This window comes from Halictus rubicundus, chromosome 2 (genome assembly GCF_050948215.1).
Source record: "Halictus rubicundus isolate RS-2024b chromosome 2, iyHalRubi1_principal, whole genome shotgun sequence".
Lineage (NCBI taxonomy): Eukaryota > Metazoa > Arthropoda > Insecta > Hymenoptera > Halictidae > Halictus > Halictus rubicundus.
In genome coordinates this window covers 28,911,583-28,931,872 of record NC_135150.1, presented here as the reverse complement: position 1 = coordinate 28,931,872, position 20,290 = coordinate 28,911,583, and the positions used below count along the sequence as shown (strand labels likewise).

General features: G+C 31.5%; 4 protein-coding genes across 10 annotated transcripts; 2 read left to right on the top strand and 2 right to left on the bottom strand.

Moving 5' to 3' along the window:
- The first annotated feature begins 65 nt into the window (after positions 1 to 65).
- On the top strand, positions 66 to 6,762 carry Dock (SH2/SH3 adaptor protein dock). 2 transcript variants are annotated; one of them, XM_076806497.1, is made up of 4 exons: positions 67 to 563; positions 2,616 to 2,848; positions 4,681 to 5,618; positions 5,955 to 6,762. In XM_076806497.1, the coding sequence occupies exons 2-4, from the start codon at positions 2,830 to 2,832 to the stop codon at positions 6,174 to 6,176; spliced, it is 1,179 nt and encodes a 392-aa protein (XP_076662612.1). In that variant the 5' UTR covers positions 67 to 563; positions 2,616 to 2,829; the 3' UTR covers positions 6,177 to 6,762. The 2 variants fall into 2 exon arrangements, with proteins under 2 accessions (XP_076662613.1, XP_076662612.1); XM_076806498.1 differs by lacking the exon at positions 2,616 to 2,848 and having other exon boundaries at positions 66 to 563.
- A 348-nt stretch (positions 6,763 to 7,110) lies between these two features.
- On the bottom strand, positions 7,111 to 10,047 carry Drongo (Arf GTPase activating protein drongo). Of its 2 annotated transcripts, none has more exons than XM_076806495.1 (6): positions 9,755 to 10,047; positions 8,220 to 8,728; positions 7,930 to 8,133; positions 7,651 to 7,851; positions 7,457 to 7,575; positions 7,111 to 7,382 (listed from the first exon to the last, which is right to left on the bottom strand). In XM_076806495.1, exons 1-6 carry the CDS (start codon positions 9,919 to 9,921, stop codon positions 7,329 to 7,331), a joined length of 1,254 nt encoding a protein of 417 aa, XP_076662610.1. In that variant the 5' UTR covers positions 9,922 to 10,047; the 3' UTR covers positions 7,111 to 7,328. The 2 variants fall into 2 exon arrangements, with proteins under 2 accessions (XP_076662610.1, XP_076662611.1); XM_076806496.1 differs by having other exon boundaries at positions 7,936 to 8,133.
- Positions 10,048 to 11,353: 1,306 nt separating this feature from the next.
- Positions 11,354 to 18,018, top strand: LOC143365893 (putative phosphorylase b kinase regulatory subunit beta). 4 transcript variants are annotated; one of them, XM_076806475.1, is made up of 21 exons: positions 11,355 to 11,729; positions 11,826 to 11,919; positions 12,024 to 12,142; positions 12,222 to 12,357; positions 12,475 to 12,682; positions 12,764 to 13,120; positions 13,211 to 13,408; positions 13,671 to 13,809; positions 13,885 to 14,165; positions 14,245 to 14,259; positions 14,971 to 15,201; positions 15,264 to 15,451; positions 15,544 to 15,659; positions 15,873 to 16,015; positions 16,078 to 16,210; positions 16,281 to 16,423; positions 16,506 to 16,708; positions 16,809 to 16,946; positions 17,022 to 17,262; positions 17,358 to 17,465; positions 17,743 to 18,018. In XM_076806475.1, the coding sequence occupies exons 2-21, from the start codon at positions 11,882 to 11,884 to the stop codon at positions 17,917 to 17,919; spliced, it is 3,312 nt and encodes a 1,103-aa protein (XP_076662590.1). In that variant the 5' UTR covers positions 11,355 to 11,729; positions 11,826 to 11,881; the 3' UTR covers positions 17,920 to 18,018. The 4 variants fall into 4 exon arrangements, with proteins under 4 accessions (XP_076662591.1, XP_076662590.1, XP_076662592.1 ...); XM_076806477.1 differs by lacking the exon at positions 11,826 to 11,919 and having other exon boundaries at positions 11,356 to 11,729; XM_076806473.1 differs by having other exon boundaries at positions 11,356 to 11,919.
- LOC143365896 (uncharacterized) lies at positions 17,934 to 20,243 on the bottom strand. Of its 2 annotated transcripts, none has more exons than XM_076806483.1 (4): positions 20,055 to 20,243; positions 19,622 to 19,961; positions 19,257 to 19,417; positions 17,934 to 19,186 (listed from the first exon to the last, which is right to left on the bottom strand). In XM_076806483.1, exons 1-4 carry the CDS (start codon positions 20,070 to 20,072, stop codon positions 18,206 to 18,208), a joined length of 1,500 nt encoding a protein of 499 aa, XP_076662598.1. In that variant the 5' UTR covers positions 20,073 to 20,243; the 3' UTR covers positions 17,934 to 18,205. The 2 variants fall into 2 exon arrangements, with proteins under 2 accessions (XP_076662598.1, XP_076662599.1); XM_076806484.1 differs by having other exon boundaries at positions 19,622 to 19,965; positions 20,055 to 20,240.
- Between the last annotated feature and the right edge of the window lie 47 nt (positions 20,244 to 20,290).

Here is a 20,290-nt window from a genome sequence, read left to right as displayed (position 1 = left end):
AGAGTTTTGCGTCTGGTATATACTGTATCAGAGATACTATTTATATATTGCACCATAACATGGCGCCAGCATCGCATTAGATACAAGTTTAACAGAGGCGATAGTCTGAGTAGCGCGCATGGTTGTTCGATGTCTTTGGATTAAGGGTGGGTCTACTCCTTTTGCGGGAGGGGTCGTACAAACGAATACAAGTGGAAATAAAAAAATAAATAAAAAATAGAAGCAATATTCACATAGAAGTAGTATTACAGATTGTTCGGATTCGAGGATCAACGCAGTGGATAACAGTGGCGATATCGTACTTTTGTGTGTTAGTGGTTATTGACAGCGCAGCGGTGGATAAAAGCTATTACTGGATGGAGTTCTCTACGACTCGTGCTGTCTTTCCCTAATTTCTACTTCCCCCCTTCGTTCGACCCGATTCCCCATAAAGATTCAATCCCCTATACATACGTTCTAGTCGCTACCGTTCATGGCTGCGGCCTGGGGTGGGGGAAAACAAGCTGTATAACGACGTAAAATTTCGAAGCTTGCATGCAGAAATATGTCAAGTTTAAAAATCGGTAAGTTAGTGTTTACTTATTCTTCTGAGAGATAAAAAAACAATAGGTAATCATATTTAATGGATAATGAATTAAGCGGCTAAATTGACTCGCGTTAGTCATTGTCCCCTTGCATTCAACACGCTTCTACTCTGCTTTCATAGTATGGTAGGCAGTAAGGCAATGAACGTACTCTCTATACTCTATATACGTGCTTCGAAAGTCACTGATTCCCATTTCAGGTTTGCGCGAAAGGGATCAGAAAACAATCGTTTCATTCTTATCTACGCGATGTACACTGTCCTGTAAATATTTTATACTATCCGATACATTCGCGTCTTTTATCGAATCATCACGATAATCGTATGACGTTTACCGAATCTTATAGAGTATAAACGTAGTTAAAACGGCACAATGTGTGTAGAATTCATTCTTATTTTTTGTATCAACTTTTCGGGTATTTTCTTCAGTTATGTAGATATTTGAATGATACCTGCGATTGCTTGTTTCGCTGATGTTTTTGTTTTCGACGATTTTACTCTTTGGTCAGTCATTGGCTGCAAAATGTTGTGAGAATTTGTTTGTTTTTCTTTAATGATTTCATTTAAAATTTAGCACTTAATGCATTCCTTCAGTATTTCTTAATTAGTAACGAACTTTTCTAAATAAATCGAGGTTGATCCAAATTTTCATATGCCTGGTATTTGCTTTTCATTATTTATAATGTTTAAACTATTTGTGTTTTATATAATTTTCATGTACATTTGTCGATTAAGATCACAAGCAACGTATTTGTAGCTATATTTAGATTATTTTGTTTTTGTGTTTTATAGAATTCTTTCACTGAAAAGTGAAACCTGCTTCTGTGATAAGTAACATTTTTTTTTAAATGAAATTTTAATTTCATTTTAAACTATCCATATGATTTTACTCTCATTTGACAAAATTTATTATTGTTCCTGAATTTCTGTAAACTTGAACATATATCATAGTGTTTTATTTAGTATTGAAACTTAACATTGTCAAAGAGCTTTGTATGCCATATTTATGTATGAAACTGACACAAATGTTATGATTTTTTAAAATTAGACGACTTCTTAAATAATTTGCTTGTTAAGTACAAGCTGTCACATGTGTTTTCGACTATTTGAAAGCAGTTTATTATCTATAGAATTGTAATTAATTTACTTTAGATATCTTAATAGTTTTATTTTGCTGTTTTGTTTTACTAAGCGTATGTCTCTAATTTTATACACATATTTGCATACATAACATGATTTTTAAATATTTTTTAATTATTATGCTAAAAATAGTAATGTAATATAAAGCTTCTAAGTAATATTTTTAAACAACATATAAATAAAGTCTTACATCATAAATGAAATTTATCAATAACAGTTTCACAGCAAATCTTGAAAGAATTTAACAAGCGTTCAAAGAAATAATATAATAATTTATTCATTTTGCCAAGGGTAAAATGTATATACTATCAGTCAAAAGTATAAGACCACTGTGCATACGATCAACGAAACTTGTTTAATTTTAGTATGCAAATTTCATTAGTTCTTTCATTGTATTTTATTGTATGAGATCCAATAAGCTTGTTATATTTTGGTATTTCGATTAAACCTTTTGCAATAATATATTCTTTCTTTGTTAACATATTAGCCCAGACATTTAAAAGTATGATTTCCATTGGATGTATACGTAATAGTCACTGATAAATAGATGTCTAATATATTCTACATACAATGCTAATAACCTAATGTTACATATTAGAATTATACGTGTTAATGTTGATATTTTTGTACTGAAAAATTTTACAATACACTGTCATCGGTTCGAGGCAGTTTTCCATGCGACTACTACACTGATTTATAATGTACTCACAAAAAGATCTGGTCTTGTACTTTTGGCTGGTAGTATATATGTTAATTGCAAACAAATCTAAGATAAAATCAAATTTAGAATACAATAAGGTAGCATCTTTTAAATATGATGGTACATTTAAATGTTTAGTGTTATAGTATTTATTATATCATGTTAATGATTGTTATTTCATTTTCCCTAAAGTGTTGGTAATGCATATGCTTGCCCTACCCTTGAGAACGATGGACTCTGAGCAAAGAAATCAGGAGGTGTATCAACACTAAACAAAAAGCTAAAGAATGAATGCCTGCTGCACTCACGCCGCCGACACAGTACAAGCAGACTTAAGATTTGTGCAAGTAGTGTGTGAGTAGCAGCTACTCACGCCCCACTCAGACATATATATCTGTTTTCGCACATGGCAGCCATGAAGCATGGTACGTTTTTTCTTGTATGCTTTGCTTTGTATGTAAATTTATTTCAATAGCTATTTCTGTATAGTTTGTCGAAAAGAGAATAGTTTATTCATACATCTTTGTTACAATATGCATTGTATTGTCGACTATCTATTTCAAACAGTACATTATCGAATTGCTATGAAAGAATTGACGATTATAAACAATGACCTTTTTATATTAAACGTATATGTTCCCGCCTTCTATATTTATATGTACTTAAAGTTCAACATAATTTAATTGTAGTTTATGATTGACATGAAACTGTTGTGTATAATATCTCAAATAAATTTTTCATCGTTATATTTTTAATTAAAAGCTAATTATTTAAATACATCTCCTCTTAAGTGCAATATTAATAAGATAAGTATATATTGTGAACATGCATGCTATAATACTGTAGTAGAAGATGTAATAAACATAGGAAAATCAATTTTACAAATATATTCTATTTGTTTTAATAACGAAGGAAGGGCATCAAAATATAGATTCGATAAAAGCTTACTTTCCAAGATATATAAACATTTTTTATGGATGGAGTTTGATCAATTTGTCAAATGTACAATTTTAAATGGCACCATTGTATTTTTTCTGTTTTGATACTTTGTGTAACAAAATTTTTAACATTCTAGGAATTTTTAATAAATTGTCAATGTAAGTCATGCATATCTGTAGAAAAAAATGACATTTAGTCATTTTTTTTTTTTTTAAGAAAAGGGAATGAATGAAAAGTGTTTATATTTTGGCAAGGAAGTGCTTCTGAATCTATTTTTATATGACATCTCTTCATTCTTTTAGACAAGCAGATTACATTTCTTATCATCATGCATCTACTTTTATCATACTCTGTATAAATATTTTATAGTAACAATTCATTTTTTTGTTCCAAAATCTTAGAGAGATTATAAATCTTTTAGTTGTATTATACTCTAGATGTTCTATGAAATAATTGTGATTATTTCTTTCTTTTATTTACGCAATTATGGTTGAAAATGTTATTAAATTTTCTCTTTGATCATAACAGTTCATGTCGTCAGTAATTGTATTGTATTGTGACAGTTAAATGATACTATAGAGTTTGTTCTGTACCCAATTTTTAATTTCATTCAATGTTCTTAGTACCTTTAAACAACATGTAGATTTTAATTTTATTTCCTTAGTTATTCAAATTTCAATGTTATCTAGCATAATAAATTTAAAATCAAATGCGTTGTTATCATTCAAATCGTTATATGTATAGGGTGAACCACTTAACTTGCAAACCTTGAATATTTGCGTTGTTTGTAATAATATGATAAAATGATATATACAGAAGTTGCATGGTATAGAGGGGGGAAATATTGTGATGTAAACATTTTCTATGTGCGTGAAGGTGTTTCGAAAATTTCAAGGTCACTTTGATTTCTTTAAATGGAAATATCTCGTTAACTATTAGGACGTATGAAGGTCAATATAATTTTCCACAGAATTTGATACTCTATCGATACGTGATACAAAAGATAGGTCTTTCCATTTAAAGAAACCAAAGTGACTTTGAAATTTTCGGAACGCCTTCACGCACATAAAAAATGTTTACATCACAATATTTCCCCCTCTACATCATGCAACTTTCGTATATATAATTTTTCCTATTATTACAAATAACGCCAATGTTCAAGGTGTGCAAGTTACGTGATTCACCCTGTATAATAATATATATATATATTAACAAATTATAATATAACACATTATACTAAGGATACTTGTTATTGAATTACTAGTATTTAAACGATATAATGATTTAGAAAAACATGTGATTGTATAATCATTTTCAGGCAAGACAAGTCAAGACGACGTGTGTTATGTTGTCGCTAAATATGACTATGGAGCACAAGGTGCTCAAGAGTTAGATCTACGTAAGAACGAGCGTTACTTGTTACTCGATGACTCGAAGCATTGGTGGAGAGTGCAAAGTGCAAGAGGCCAGGCCGGCTATGTGCCAAGTAATTATGTTAAAAAAGAAAAGCCATCTCTTTTCGATAGTATCAAAAAGAAAGTCAAAAAGGGCTCTGGCTCGAAAACTCTACCATCTAGCAATTCACCATCTAGAGCTGTAGAATCTCCAATTATGGCGAGGCGCTTGCCTGCTGACCCAAGCGAAGCGATAGGCACAGCAGTTGTCAAATATAATTACCAGGCACAACAGGCAGATGAACTGGCACTTGTCAAAGGCACTAGAATTCTAATATTAGAAAAGAGTAACGATGGATGGTGGAGAGGTCAAAGTGGTACCCATGCTGGCTGGTTTCCGTCAAATTATACTCAAGAAGAAGGAGATGCAGACGATACTCTTCACACGTACGCAATGGCAGAAAATGTTCTTGATATTGTTGTGGCACTTTATTCATTTTCCTCAAACAACGACCAAGAGTTGTCCTTCGAGAAAGGTGATCGTTTAGAAATTCTTGACCGTCCACCAGCGGATCCAGAATGGTATAAAGCAAGAAATAGCCAAGGGCAGATAGGTCTTGTACCGCGTAATTATCTCCAAGAACTCAGTGAGTATTTGACGCAACCATATCGCGAACGAGGAATGACAAGTAATGAGATTAGTACGGGTGATTCCCTTGAAAGAAGGCCAGACCCTGGCGATAGACCACATCTTGTTGGAAAACCCTGGTACTATGGTAGCATTTCACGTTCACAGTGCGACACACTGTTGAACCAACACGGTCATGACGGCGACTTTTTAATTAGAGATAGTGAAACTAATGTAAGTACAACTGAAAGTGCGAAATATTTTATTACATATAAATGACTATGCATTTATTAGAGGTGTGCGAGATCGGATCGAGAATTTTTTTCGGGTCCCGAAGCAATTTCGAGGATCGAAAATATCGGGATACCCGATACGAGAATTTCAAGATTCTTGAATATATCCGGATTTCTAAGAATATTCTCGGCCCGTCCCGACCCGACCCGACATTTTCGGATTCTCGCACACCTCTAGTATTTACACCTATTTAATGAATCTTATTCAATTTGTACGACTTCAATGAAACGTATAATAGTAAACTAATAGTTGAATTGCGAACATTATAATTTGCAGGTGGGAGATTACTCAGTATCTTTAAAAGCTCCAGGACGTAATAAGCATTTTAGGGTACACGTGGAAGGAGCACAATATTGTATTGGTCAAAGAAAATTCCATACACTAGATCTGTTGGTAGACCATTATCAACGAGCGCCTATTTATACTAACAAGCAGGGTGAGAAGTTATACTTGGTGCGCCCATTGCCAAAAGGCAACCCCAGTACCAATGGTTGCTAGGTGAATTCGTGCCATGAAACGGTCCATGCGCTTTGAAACGTATCTTTAAGATACTTGACGCCTGCCTAGTAATATCAATATCACACATCTCGTATGTTTATACATAACAATTAACATAATTGGTGAACTCATATATTAGTGTTTCTTGATTGTTTGTCCATTTACACTGATAAATAATTTATTACTCTAAGTAATTGCCACGGGCAATACTTACCATTCATTGGAGCTTCCAAACTATTTAGCAAACGAAACTACAAAGTTAAGAGAAACAAATAAAACATTTGTACGGCAGCTATACGACATTTGACTAGTGACACACACACACACAAGGCTTCTCTTTATATCCATATGTAATTGTAAAACACAACCGACCATGTTATTACGATTAATAATATATTTACAACTACACGTAATGTAGACTGCAAGTGTAATGATGAAATAATGATTAATTATCATGCAATTATGACCGATTAAGTGGGATCTCTACTCTGAGTCTATTGGTATTGAATTATGACAAAGACTAAGTGTTCATTTGTGATTTTGTATTTATTAGAAATTTTAAGTAAATAAACTGTATTTAAGTGTGCATCAGGTAAAATATCTTTTTTTTTCAGACCTTATGCATTGTACGATTAATATTATACACATTTTATAAAAATAAATTTTGTGTACTTTTAACATGAAAACATTGCAATATTTTTGTGTGAATGTGTTTTTAAAGTGAAAATATTTTGTTTTTCTGATTTATATGTATTATATATCTATAATGTGTAGATTTGATATTTATGACTATAATATTAATTTATTTTAAAAGTAAATTAATAATGCCAGATTAGATTTCTTGGAATATTAGTTTTTTTCAAAATTTCTATTAAAAAAAACGATCCGTTTGCAGTAACCAAAAGTAGTTGTAATGGATGCAATACTCACACAATTGGTAACAAATATTAATCTTTATTTAACGTGTATATTATATTCATAAATAAAAGTATTATTTTAGTTATATGAATTAGAGATTGGTGCTCCTGGGGATAAAAGTTAATGGCACTAATTGCCAATAAGGTCACATATATAAACAATTGCCCTAATCTAAACATACTTTAGGTCTGCATGATTTGTTCTTAATTCCATTAAAAACTTATGCTTACTTAATCATAAGAAAGGATTGTTCGAATTTCTTGTCATGTTGCTCACACCGGATCCAACCTGAAAAAGTTTCTATGTACTGACATGTGTTTTATAAATACAACATAAAAAGAACATTAAGTATACATATATACCATAAAAGGATTTGCATGATATGCTGGAAGAGTAGGTTGCCATACTTTATTCGTCATTAATTGACTAAATTGAATTACATCTCTGTTACTGGAAGGTCCGATACCTACCCATTGTGGATCTAAAATGTTCACAATTGATTAATCGTTTTTAATTCCTAATATAATTATTCTATGTTATTCAGACAAGAACTCACCGTTATTCATAGGAAATTGTACTGGCTTAAATGGATTAATGGGGTTGCATAGAGAGGTATCAATTGATTGTGTATTATTATTATTATTATTATTATTATTATTTACTACATTGGCCGATGGTCGCCATAAATCACCAGTAGCAAAAGGATTTGAGATTACGTGAGTAGTTTGATTTCCGACGTTCCAAATTGAATTTGAAGCTACAAATGTGAATATAATAAAATATAAATGTTAAATATACTGATAAATTAGATTAATTCCATAAAAAAAAAACATACATATACCATTATTAGCATTCCATGTGTTAGATGTATTTAGCGTTGTTACAGTTTCATCTTTCAGTTGAGTTTGTTTCATTAAGGAATCTAAATCTTTCAAGGCTGCATAACGATCTTCTGATGGAGGCATGTTTGTTCCATTTGCATTCATTACATTTGTTGAATTTGTTGTAGATTGATTAAATGAACTGGACAATTCGATATCTAAATAACAATTAAAACAGTTATTATTAAAATTTGTTAGTTTGGAATTTCCCTGAATAAAATTGTAAAATAAATTCTTAATTTACTTGTATTTTTTGAACTATTAAAAATAGGATTGTTGTCAAAATTGGCAAAAAATGGCTGAGGTGCAATTGGTTGACTGAGTTTGTTTGCAGGTGCTGTAGTAGTAATAAAGGGAGCAGGAACTTTGCTGAAATCAGCTACAAAATCTGCCGAAAAGTTATTAGAATTAACTGACTCAGAGTTGTTTGATTTTGTGGCAGATGTAGGAGATAAATTGGATGCCCCAGAGTTTGGAACCCTTGGAATGTTAGTTTGATTCGGTGATTGCGACTTTTGATTTGCCATGGACGGTTCCAAATAGTATCTTTTAAATTCATACTTTGCACTCATTAGTTCTTTCATTTTTTGTTCGTCTTTTGTATCTAAGGTTTGAGGGGAATTCGGATTCATTAACCCCAACCATATCCTTCTGCAGTATTCGTTACCGTGTTCCTTTATAAAATCTATTTCTTCTTGAGTAAATGTTGCCATAGAAATAGATTTTACTCTATGTGGTGGTGTCAAGCCCCGCCTATAATATTAAATGAAACTAAATATATTAGTATATTTTATATTCTACCATTTGAAATAAATAAATTAAATACTGTTCTTAAACAGAGTCCGGTTAAAATAACAAATCAATTGAAGGGTTTAGACAAAAAATAGGATACATAACATTAAAAACTTGATTAAAAGACAGGAAGTGGTGTTACGGTATAAAAGCTATAAAATTTATACACCTATAAAAAAGAATATATAAATTACATTACATATATATGTAAGTATTAAATTTATCAACACAAAGCTTTTTCAACATCAGTTAAGATATTCTGCTATTAAGACCTGTTATTTGAAATGCCGCAGTATTTGATTATGATCTTATGAGCTTAAATACATATTTTCTGTTCTACAAAGTATGAAATTTATAATTGATTAAGAAGAATAATTCAATTATTAAATGGTATACAGTTAAGTCGTGCTTGCAATTATTACAAAATATATTTATAGTATCGTACAATTTTTCATAAACTGATCCATGATCAATACGCATCCCTATGTCGCAATCAGACTTGCTCTGTAAAATTTATGATACACACTACTAATTTTCTTCATCGTGTATGAATGTAACATTTTGACCATTGATAACATGAACTACGCACAAAGAAAACACTGGTGCTGATAGTATATTAACTTCCTGAGTGCGAACGCGAACGCGAACGTTTTACAATGACTCATAATCTTTGATACAGAGTAATAGTAAAACGCGTTTGTAGCACGTGTTTCAACGAAATATAATTGCTTTACGTAGGATTGATAATATGATACTTTCTCATGCACAATGAGATGACCTACCTAATGCGTTTCAACTGTTGACATTTAGTTAGTATTAATCTTGGATCTATGTATATGATCTCGAGTATCGCGCGAGAAAAGTGCAAAGACACCCTTGCTTTTGACACGAGAACACAACGAGTAAAATAATCGTCGCATCGATTTAGACGACGAAGAAGGCTGTTGATACACTTTATTGGATTCTTACAAATAACAAAGTACTTACAGCATACCAGAACAAGAAGTACAGACAAACGAACCGATTGTCATGTTGACGTAAGTTGGACCTCGCTGATGGCAGTCGAAACATTCTTTGTTACCGGGTTGCGAGACCAGCTCGCGTAGTATTTTCAAATTTTTCTCGTCTTGCTTTCTCTTCGCAGAAGCCATCATGTATGAAGATACTTTGTAATTCTAAACGGGACAGAGACACGACTCCTTTCGCGGTCTGCTTGCGGAACTGACTCAATTTTCTGTCACGACAATCGTGCGTGTTCCGTAACACATTCTAAAAATGTTTCTCGAGAAAACGGATCAAACGTAAATCAAGTTCGCAACCATTTTTTAAGGCGAATTTTCATTCGTCAAACATTTTTATATCAAAAACCTTGGAATTCATTGGTCAGTTTTCCAGGAGTGATCGGAAAAAAGCGGAAACCCAGATATTTTAAAACTTAAATCACGAAGGAATTTCCTATAGTTTACTTGGTTAGAAACTAATTTACATAAGTATGCTCGGATGGGTTTTTAACGAATCTTTTAATAATTGTAGACTGTTTGAAAATTAATAATGAGCTATTGTAGCTAAAAATATGAAAACAATTTAAAATAGTGTTGATGACAATACCTTATTATTAAATTAATCTTCAGGATGGTCGCGTTTAAACTTCAATATGAAATCTGTATTTGTTCGAATTTTCCGGGTTTTTCATTTTTTACAACTATAGTTTGCAGCTAAAAAATTGGAAAAAATTTAAATACTTATATTATCACAATTAATGTTACATTTAATTTATATTAATTAGAGATTTTGTATATTAGATTTATATGTTAGTTACATATTTTATATAAAACGTTCTGATTCTGTTTAAAAAGATGATGTGGGTTCTTTTCCATGCAAAAAAAAGATCATGTGGTTCTGTTCCATGCAAAAAGTAGACATGGTTCTGTACCATGCTAAAAAGTAGATATGGTTTTGTTCCATGCTAAAAATCAGAGTAGGGGGCAGCACTATACATGTGTGTGTGCGCGCGTGCGTGTGTGTGTAAAGAAAGAATATCGTAAAGAATACTTTATATCAAACGGAAAATTGTATTGAAATAAGTTTCAATGATAACAATAATAATTGAACGTGTAATGTTAATTTAATAAATTCTTATATTATAGCCTCCCCTTGTTATATTTAATTACTTTTAAAAATAGATATAGATTATTCAATTTAAACGTATAAACAAATGTAATACATAAAAAAATTATATATTCTCATCTAAAATAATTATCGGAAATTAAAAAATAGTATAATCAAATATAATATTATGTTCATATTCTTATTTTGAATCTATATTTTTTGTGTTTCTTTGGAATACATATAAGATTTTCACAGAACGCAATATGCTCTGGCAACAATTTGTGACGAACGTTCTATGTGTGGCGTCACATTCGTGCCATCAGTAACATAAATACGTATTAGAGTGTACACACACTGCACACAACGTGCGCGCGCGCGCGCGCGCACACACACACACACACACACACACACACACACACACACACACACACATATATATATTGCATAGTTTTATGTAAATAATTACACGTGATCTGTCAAAAGAATTTAGAAAAGTTAATTACCGGGAAATTTCAATTGTTTAGATTTTTGTGTCATTTTTTTCAAGTGATTATTATTATAAAATAATCAGGGCAATCTCGTAATAATAATTAATGAAACTATATTATTCATTTGTCATATAGATATAAAATAAATAAGAAATAACTTTAGAGAAAGATTTTTTATTTCTATTTATAAATCTGAGATAATACGTAAGATCTTCTGTGCCAATTACATTTGGTTACAGTATGAGCAAAACAATCGTCGAAAAGTGGGCAGTCAAGGTTAATATGTATATATGATATACCGAAAAAGAGTATTTACATACTATTTTAGTCACCGTCTTCGAACGGGTCTCTTATTATATCAAAGGGTACAATATTTTGATACTTCACTTAAAAAAAAATATGTTATTGTTGACAAAAAAGTAAATAAAATTAATGTTTGTGGTATGATTATTTATGTGCAGTGTTATCTACTAGAAATATAATTCAAGAAAAATCTAAATTTATTATTTTAAACAAAATGACATCTCTTGTTACAACACCTACAAACATAAAAAGGTTTAATATTTCTTATACTTTATAAAGCATGCAAAACAATTAATTACTTTTTATTGCAAAACAATTATTTTAAATAAGTTTGTTTGTGTTGTTTGATTTGCCAGGTTTTCTCAAATTAGAAATGTACGACAAGGTAGCGTTATTGATCTGGATATTGATATGTTTCTTAAAATTACAAACTATGAAGATACTGTTCGACAACTTGACATTTATTATGGAATTGGTATGAATATGAGTTTTTTATTTATATTGCCATTAATTCTATATTCTTCCTTCATATGTAATGTTAATGTATTTTTTAGTTAAAAGACAATTATTACGTTATCAGAGCTGTATCACAGGATTATTTCCACAAGTTTCAAGTGATAAAGTAGTGGGAAGCGTACGAGAAAGTATTTATTGTGCTGCTGCTATATGGAGTTTATATCAAGCATATAGGTAACTGGATTATTTATATTATTAGTAGTTATTACATTAGTAATTATAGTGTTTATATCATATATTATTGTAGTTTTTACAACAATTATAGTACTATGTGTAAAATTGATATTTTAGACGTATAGACGATGATCGTGGAAAATCATATGAACTTGGTCAGTCAGCTGTAAAGTGTATGCGTGGGATTTTAGAGTCTTGGGTGAAGCAGTCTTCCAGGATAGAATTATTCAAGCGCAATCAATGTAATCGCTTTGCATTACATTGTAAATTTCACTTAGATACTGGTGATGAAATATTCAATGATATTGCTTACAATCACTTACAAGTAATTATAACATACAATATAATACTTACCTGTAGCAGCTCGTATCATATAATTATTAACATGAAACTTTATTTTTTATAGATTGATATTGTTTCTTTATATTTAATATTTCTTGTACAAATGATTTCTTCTGGGTTACAAATTATATATACCCAAGATGAAGTAGCTTTTGTACAAAATCTTGTGTATTATGTGGAAAGAGCATATCGTACACCAGACTATGGCATGTGGGAACGCGGTAGCAGATATAATGATGGTACACCTGAAATTCATGCAAGTTCTATTGGTATAGCAAAAAGTGCTCTTGAAGCTATTAACGGGTGTAATTTATTTGGAGAAAAAGGAGCTTCTTGGTCAGTTATATATGTTGATATTGATGCACATAATCGAAATCGTAGTATTTTTGAAACAATGCTTCCAAGAGAATCAAGTTCGAAGGTAATGCTGATAAAAAACTTTTTCATATAAAGTATTTATCATTGCTATACTTATAAATGTATATATATATGTGTGTGTATGTATTTATAGAGTGTAGATGCAGCTTTATTGCCAACAATATCTTTTCCTGCATTTGCTACTCATGAAGAAGTATTGTACACTGAGACAAAGGCAAACATAGTCGGCAGATTGAAAGGCAATTATGGTTTTAAGAGATTTGGAAGGGACGGATATAAAACAATTTTAGAAAGCAAAGATCGCCGCTATTATAAATCTGGTGAAATCAAGGTCTCTGATGTATTTGATCGTTAGTATGTTATTTTTGAAAAATTCATTCAAGTGAATTTGTTACATTTGTAATTCTGTTTTGAACAATTATGTTATTTTTTTATAATACCATTAGAGGTGTACAAGAACCCGAAAATGTCGAGTCGGGACGACCTGAAAATTTGATTCGGGATGAAGACGGGTTGTTGAAAATTTCGAGAACTGACATTTTCAAGTTGTCATATCATTAATCTGATACTAAAAAACATCCTTTTTGTTGTAGGAATTCGATAATATTGAATGTGAGTGGCCTCTGTTTTACATTTTCATGATAATAGATGGCGTTTTTAAAACTCTGCCAGAGCAAGTTGAAATATATCAGAATTTACTGAAAGACAGAATACATAAAGATATCAACGGAGGTATATTGCTATGAGAATACATTTAAGTAAACAGAATAGGATAAGAATATTATTAAACTTTTTCAAATTAAATAGATCCTGTGATACCTATGTATTACTATGTATCTGAAGAAAACTTGGAAGCAGAAAGAAATGATCCTGGTAGCACTTATCGCATAGCAAGCAACGAGGGAAGAGGACGAAGAGGTTCTGGAGATTCTGAGCCCGCACCAATTTATTTATGGAATCAAGCTATGTTTGTAATCGCACAATTACTTACTGCTAATCTACTGCATATCAACGAATTAGATCCAATCCGACGCTATCTTCCTTCATATAATAGGCCACGCAAAGCTGGAAGGTATTCAGCTTTTCAAGTAAGTTAAAATATGCAATCTTTATTTCTATTCAATTATCATTTGTATAAATTATTTTGCTTATGTTTATTCCATACAGGCTAAACCCAGTATTGTAAGTAAATGATAATATTTGTATGTGTAGTTCAGTCTTCTTGCACACATTTTCTTTTGAAATCTGAAAATTAGATTGATTGTTTGCTACTTTCTGAATGTTACATACATATTCGAAGCTTCCAAAAGAGCTACATGATAAAACATGTCTAGTAGGATATTTTCTAATGGTTTTATTCTATTTTTCAGTCACTGTTACTTTTTTTACTGTTTCATTTGCTCTTTCGTAGTTTTTATATTATAATTTATGTATATATATATATATATATATATATATATATATATATATATATATATATATATCTTCAAAGCTTTATATTGTAGTATCGTAATAGTGCATGAAGTTTGATTCAAGGCATGATATAAGTTGTACTCCTTTTTATGATGCTTGTTGCCACTATCTCATTCTTCTTTTTCAGTGATTACTCAACGTACCATGGTTAGAGGTGTGCGAGAACCCAATGGTTGAGACGGGTCGAGTTCATTATTCGAGTTTTCGAATAATGTACTCGACTCGTCCTGTCCCGATATTATCAGGTTCTCGCACATCTCTAATCATAGTACATGTTTCTATTTTTATCATTCCTTTTAACACTTCTATTTTGATCATTTTACTGCTTTAATTATACATTATTCATTTACTGTTTTATAAACCTTCTTACTACATTATAATGGTGCATGATTTATCTATTACAAAATTTTTGTACATCAGGGTACTCATACTGATCTTGTAGTGCAAATCGTTCTTATTGCTGAGTCTATGCGACTACAAGCTATGATGGCAACGTATGGTATACAGACGCAAACTCCACACGAAGTAGAACCTGTTCAGATATTGTCGTCTATGCAATTGGTAAAAGTTTATGAAAAATTAGGTGTTAACAGTAAACTAAATTTGCAAGGCCGACCAGCTAGACCTATTGGTTCTTTGGGTACTAGTAAGGTATGTTTAGTATATCAAATAATGTCTTTAAACAAAAAAATTGATCCTTAGCTTGTTTTTAGGTTTATAGAGTATGTGGCATGACAGTGCTCTGTTATCCTTTGATATTCGAAGTATCAGACTTTTATCTTTATAGAGATATGGCATTATTAATTGATGATATTAAAACGGAACTTCAATTTGTGGGTAAATATTGGCGACTTTCTGGTCGGCCTACAGTATGCCTACTAATACGGGAAGAGCATATGAGGTAATTATACCATTTTTGCCACACTTTCGATTAACGTATATATATATATATATTTAGTGTACGTAAACCATTTATAATTCTGTTTATTTTAGAGATCCACAATTTAAAGAAATGCTTGACCTCTTTGCAATGCTAAAAAAGGGATACTGTGATAAAACAAAAGTACGAATTGGTCGTTTGCAAAATCTCATTTCATCTTCGTGCATTGGTGATTACTGTATAATAAGTAGAGGTGTATGAGAATCCGAAATGTTGGGTCGAGTCGAGAATTTGATTCGGTATCGGGACGTGTTTCCGAAAATTTTAGGATTCCCAAATTTAGAATTCTCGACTCATTCCGACCATCGGGTTCTCACACACCTCTAATAAGTTATAACTTCTTGTTTATTGGGTATTAATAATTTGGTTTAATGTTATGTAGAACACTTGGATTTCATAAACACGATCGAAACGGATCTTGAACTTACACAATTCAAGCAATTGGAACATGATTATATAGGATACCAAAGTCTCACGGATGTTCCTAAAGCTTTAACTTATGCTGAAGACATAAGAGATTATTCTGTAAGTCTTTCCAGTAGATAGTTACGTAAATATAGATTTATTTCAATTATTTCGTGTTTCAGGATTATATGAACGAGCCATTGTACAATGTATTAACAGAGATCCGTAGTAATAAAAATCTTTATTCTCTGTGTCAACTGTATGGTATTTTACTAAAACGAGAGGGTATTGATTACGAAATTAATGGAATAACAGGTACTGATTTATACGTTTGAACATAACATGTGTTATTTTGTTCTTTATTTTACGTGGTGTATCATTTTAGTTGGTGATCATTTAAGATCGTTATATCAACAAGCAGGCTGTCTTAGATTCTGGATGGTTGTCCGTTACTGCAGCAGCTTATTGAATCACACAGTTGATAGTATCAGTCCTTTTATAACAGGTGTCCTTGTTAAAGGAAAGCAGGTAATTTTGAAATTTTTCGTTTCCTAAAAACCTTGTTTATATTTCATTACCATTAAAATCCTTATTCGATTGCTAATATCAGATAACGGTTGGCGTTATTGGCCAAGAAGAAACAGTATTTGATAAACCAATGACACCAACAGAAATTCAATCGGTCATGTACTCCACAATTCAACCACATAATATTGTACAAGCCGTACTTCAACAAGAAGTTTTATTATACTGTGGTAGACTTATCGGAAGAAACCCAGAAATGTTTAAAGGAATATTGAAGATTCGTATCGGGTATATAACAAGACTTGTATTCCAAACATACATATTTATTAAAATATTTTCAGTAATCATTGTGTTTTATATATATATATATATGTATATATATTTACAGATGGGTTTTAGAAGCAATAAAGCTTTATTTACAAATGTTTGTTAAAAACCCGAAACCGATCGAAAATTATAGTCCTTTTGAAATTCGCAGATTCTTAATAAAAGTATTAACGGTTAAGGATTGGGCAAGTAGTGAAAGGTAAAATTCTAGCTTTTACAGTTGATATTTAGCAAATAATCGTTTTCGTAGAAATTAATGTACGTGTCGTTACAGACTTACAGTTCTGGGTCGCAGAAGGCTCGAAGGATGTCTCTGTAGAGTACCTTCACATTTTTATAATCACGTTTGGGAAGTATTATTGCGATGTCCGGGTGGTATTTGCGTTAATGAGCAAGAGCTACCTCAGCAACCTACTCTTTCTAATATGACTCGTTCCGAACTGACATTTGCATTACTCGTAGAATCATTGCTTCACCATATTCAGTTACCAGAGTATCGTCAAATTATTGTAGAGGTATTACTTAATTGTTATTCTGATGAGAAATCTCGCGTAGAGCGTTCCCACTTATAAAGATCAAATTTAATAAATCAAATTATTATTTCTCACAGCTGCTTACTACGGTCTCGACAATTTTACTTCGAAATCCAGAGTTGAGCTTCCAAAAGCAACTGAATCTTAATAAACTTGTTGAAGACAGTTTTCAAATGTACTGTAAGGTATGTATATTCCACAGGACCTGTGTAAAAATAAAATACTAGAGATGTGCGAGAACCCGATCGTCCGGACGAGTCGAGTTTCCGAGAATATTCGGGATTCTCGAGCACATTTTGGTTCTCGAGAACTTTCGAGACTATTCTCGGGAATCCCGAAATTTTCGAGTACCCGCCCCATTCCCGAAAAACATTCTCGACTCGACCAGACCCGACATTTTTGGGTACTCGTACTCCTCTATAAAATACAGAAATAAATGTAAATATAAATTAATTTCTTCAGGATCATAATATAGAAGAGACCAAAGATTTGTCACCATTTTTTTCCGCCAACTATTCAATAACTACTGGATACCTTGCTAGAGCTGTAGTTAATAATGTGCTCACTGGAGGATGTTTCGCAACTATCCATGATGTTAATGATGCAATTGAAAATCGAGAAACGTGTAAGATTACATAGTTATGTAGTAAATATTGTTTGTAAATGAGTTAAGAATGTATATTTATATAAGAATAGTGACCGATTTTCTAAATATATTATATTTCTTCAATAGAAGAACGTGTTTTACATAAATACGTAAATATTGCTAAAGTTATAAAAAAAACTATACAATTTTATTTAAAATTTATATTTGTATACGAATTAAAATGTATGCGTGTTGGAAAATAAATTTTTCAAACACATTCAAGAAAGCATATAATGATATCTTTATGCAACTGTACAAATGTAACTACTGCGTTGAAAATCATCTTTTAGCAAAATTTGTGTCCATTGCTCGTCCACTTCGCTGTATATTATTTATATTTGATTTAATCCTAGACGCTACCGACCCCAATTCTGCAGCAGCTGCTAGATGTTTCCTAACAAAATCTTGATTGTATCCTCTGCTGCTGTCGATTTCCTTTGTCTCTTCTTCCGTATACTTTCTAACATTTTTTTCCCTTTCTTTATCCCTCCATGTTGCATTAGCCATCATTTCCTGTCTACGCCTTTCCTTATCTTCTTCCGTAAGATTGTGTTTCTTTTTAGGATTCCTCTGATCTTTATGCCGATTTCCATCTCTATATTTCTCTTGAGCACTATCGGCATATAAATTAATACTTTCTTTATGACTTAATTTGTTTGCAGTATATTTGTCATCAACATTATTTTTATTACTGTATCCACTTCTATGTGAATTATGTTCTTTATGTTCTCGAAAAGTCCTGGAGTAAAACTCTTTGTCCCTACTTTTATCGACATCTCTTTCATATTCTTTGTATTTATTTTTTCTATTCGAACTGTTGCTCCTTTCTTTGCTTGAACTACGATTTCTTGATCGTTTCTCAGGTATCCTTTCTCTTTTGTCTTCACCCTTATCAGATCTCTCTGTATACTTTTCTCTATCATTCTTCTTAGAATAAGTACTATTTTCCTTACTTCTGCTTCTCTTTTCCTTTGTACGTTGTTTTTCTGTACTTTCGTCGGTTGAATCATCTTCGCTATCGCTTTCAGGTTCGCTACTCGAACTACTTTCACTTCCCTTCTTCTTTTTCTTTCGTTTATGTTTGACCTTTTTCATTGACTTCATTAAATCTTTATCGTTAATCTTGTCTTTCAACTTTTTGTATTTAGCAGCTAACAATATATCTAATTGCGTTTCATCATCACTGTCTAGATCTTGTTTATGTTTTTTCCTTTTTTTCTGTTTCTTTTCAATTTTACTTTTTTTTGACTGTTGCTCTAACTAACAAAGAAATGATTTATTGAATATTTAATAAAATTTGATTGTAATCGTTATTGGTATGTATACATACCAATTGTCTCAGTTGTTTTAATTTAACAGGATTTTTTAACAATTGATTTCTTGTTTCCATTTCTTTTTTCTTTATAGCATATAAAGGATCTTCTTGCATTTTTCTTGCTAGATCAACTTGTTCATTACCGGAAAAGAAACGTAGTGAAGGTGGAATACATTCTGAAAATATAGATAAGATGCTCTTTACAACTGAAATATTCTATAGAAAAAGATAAGTAAATAATAAATTATATGTATGTGAAATTCATTTCCAACGAATCGCATACAAAATATATTTTCTACCGATACAACTGAAGGAAATATTTAGGTAAACAAAATATTTTTAGATAAACCACCATATATAAGGAGTATAAAATAAAATACCATGTTCAACGTGATTTCTGGGTACTTGATTTACATCGTTATCCTTATCTGCTTGAGCCATTTGTTCGAAAGACTTGTCAATCGGCCGGCCGAGTAAATATTCTTCTCGATTAATCATTTGATTCGGTCCTTTGTACATCCAATCCAACTTTTTATCATCCTTTTTTTCTATTACACCTTGGTCCATTGCATACTTTTTTATATCCTCCCGATCTTTTTCCATTTCGATTTCTTTCTTCAATTCGGCTATCTTTTTCTTTTCTTGGCTTTGTTGTTGCTCCGCTTTCCAAACTTTTTCTATATTTTTTATGGTAGATGGGTGCCATGACTTTTTCAAATTCTACCTTAATGAAATTTGAACTTTATTAGAAACATATCCATAAAATTTCTATCACACCACCAGCAAAGAAAACTGTATTATAATTTAACTTACCAAATCTCCACCACCCATTTTCTTTTTAATAAATTTGTTATGTTACTACATACATATGTATGTATAGCTACAGAGAGGATATGAGACAATATGAACAAATATGAGAATGGTCACGCCTGGGGTTTCGGCGTTCCTGATACAGTGCTGCCCCCTACTCTGATTTTTAGCGTGTAACAGAATCTGAGCAATTTTTAGCATGGTACAGAACGCAAAAAAGGACCAAGACTCCGTAGATT

Excerpts from the sequence above, each read along its gene's own strand:
- Dock (XM_076806498.1), top strand. Across the intron at positions 5,619-5,954 it reads TTAGAGATAGTGAAACTAAT|GTGGGAGATTACTCAGTATC; the intron begins GTAAGTACAACT and ends TATAATTTGCAG.
- Drongo (XM_076806495.1), bottom strand. The coding sequence starts at position 9,921 with ATGATGGCTTCTGCGAAGAGAAAGCAAGACGAGAAAAATTTGAAAATA. Across the intron at positions 7,852-7,929 it reads GAATGCTAATAATGGTATAT|CTTCAAATTCAATTTGGAAC; the intron begins GTATGTTTTTTT and ends TCACATTTGTAG. Across the intron at positions 7,576-7,650 it reads ACAATTTCCTATGAATAACG|ATCCACAATGGGTAGGTATC; the intron begins GTGAGTTCTTGT and ends TGAACATTTTAG.
- LOC143365893 (XM_076806475.1), top strand. The coding sequence starts at position 11,882 with ATGACATCTCTTGTTACAACACCTACAAACATAAAAAG. Across the intron at positions 15,202-15,263 it reads GTTCTTTGGGTACTAGTAAG|GTTTATAGAGTATGTGGCAT; the intron begins GTATGTTTAGTA and ends GCTTGTTTTTAG. Across the intron at positions 15,660-15,872 it reads CATTTCATCTTCGTGCATTG|AACACTTGGATTTCATAAAC; the intron begins GTGATTACTGTA and ends AATGTTATGTAG.
- LOC143365896 (XM_076806483.1), bottom strand. Across the intron at positions 19,418-19,621 it reads CAGAAATCACGTTGAACATG|AATGTATTCCACCTTCACTA; the intron begins GTATTTTATTTT and ends CTATATTTTCAG. Across the intron at positions 19,187-19,256 it reads TAAAACAACTGAGACAATTG|TTAGAGCAACAGTCAAAAAA; the intron begins GTATGTATACAT and ends TTTCTTTGTTAG.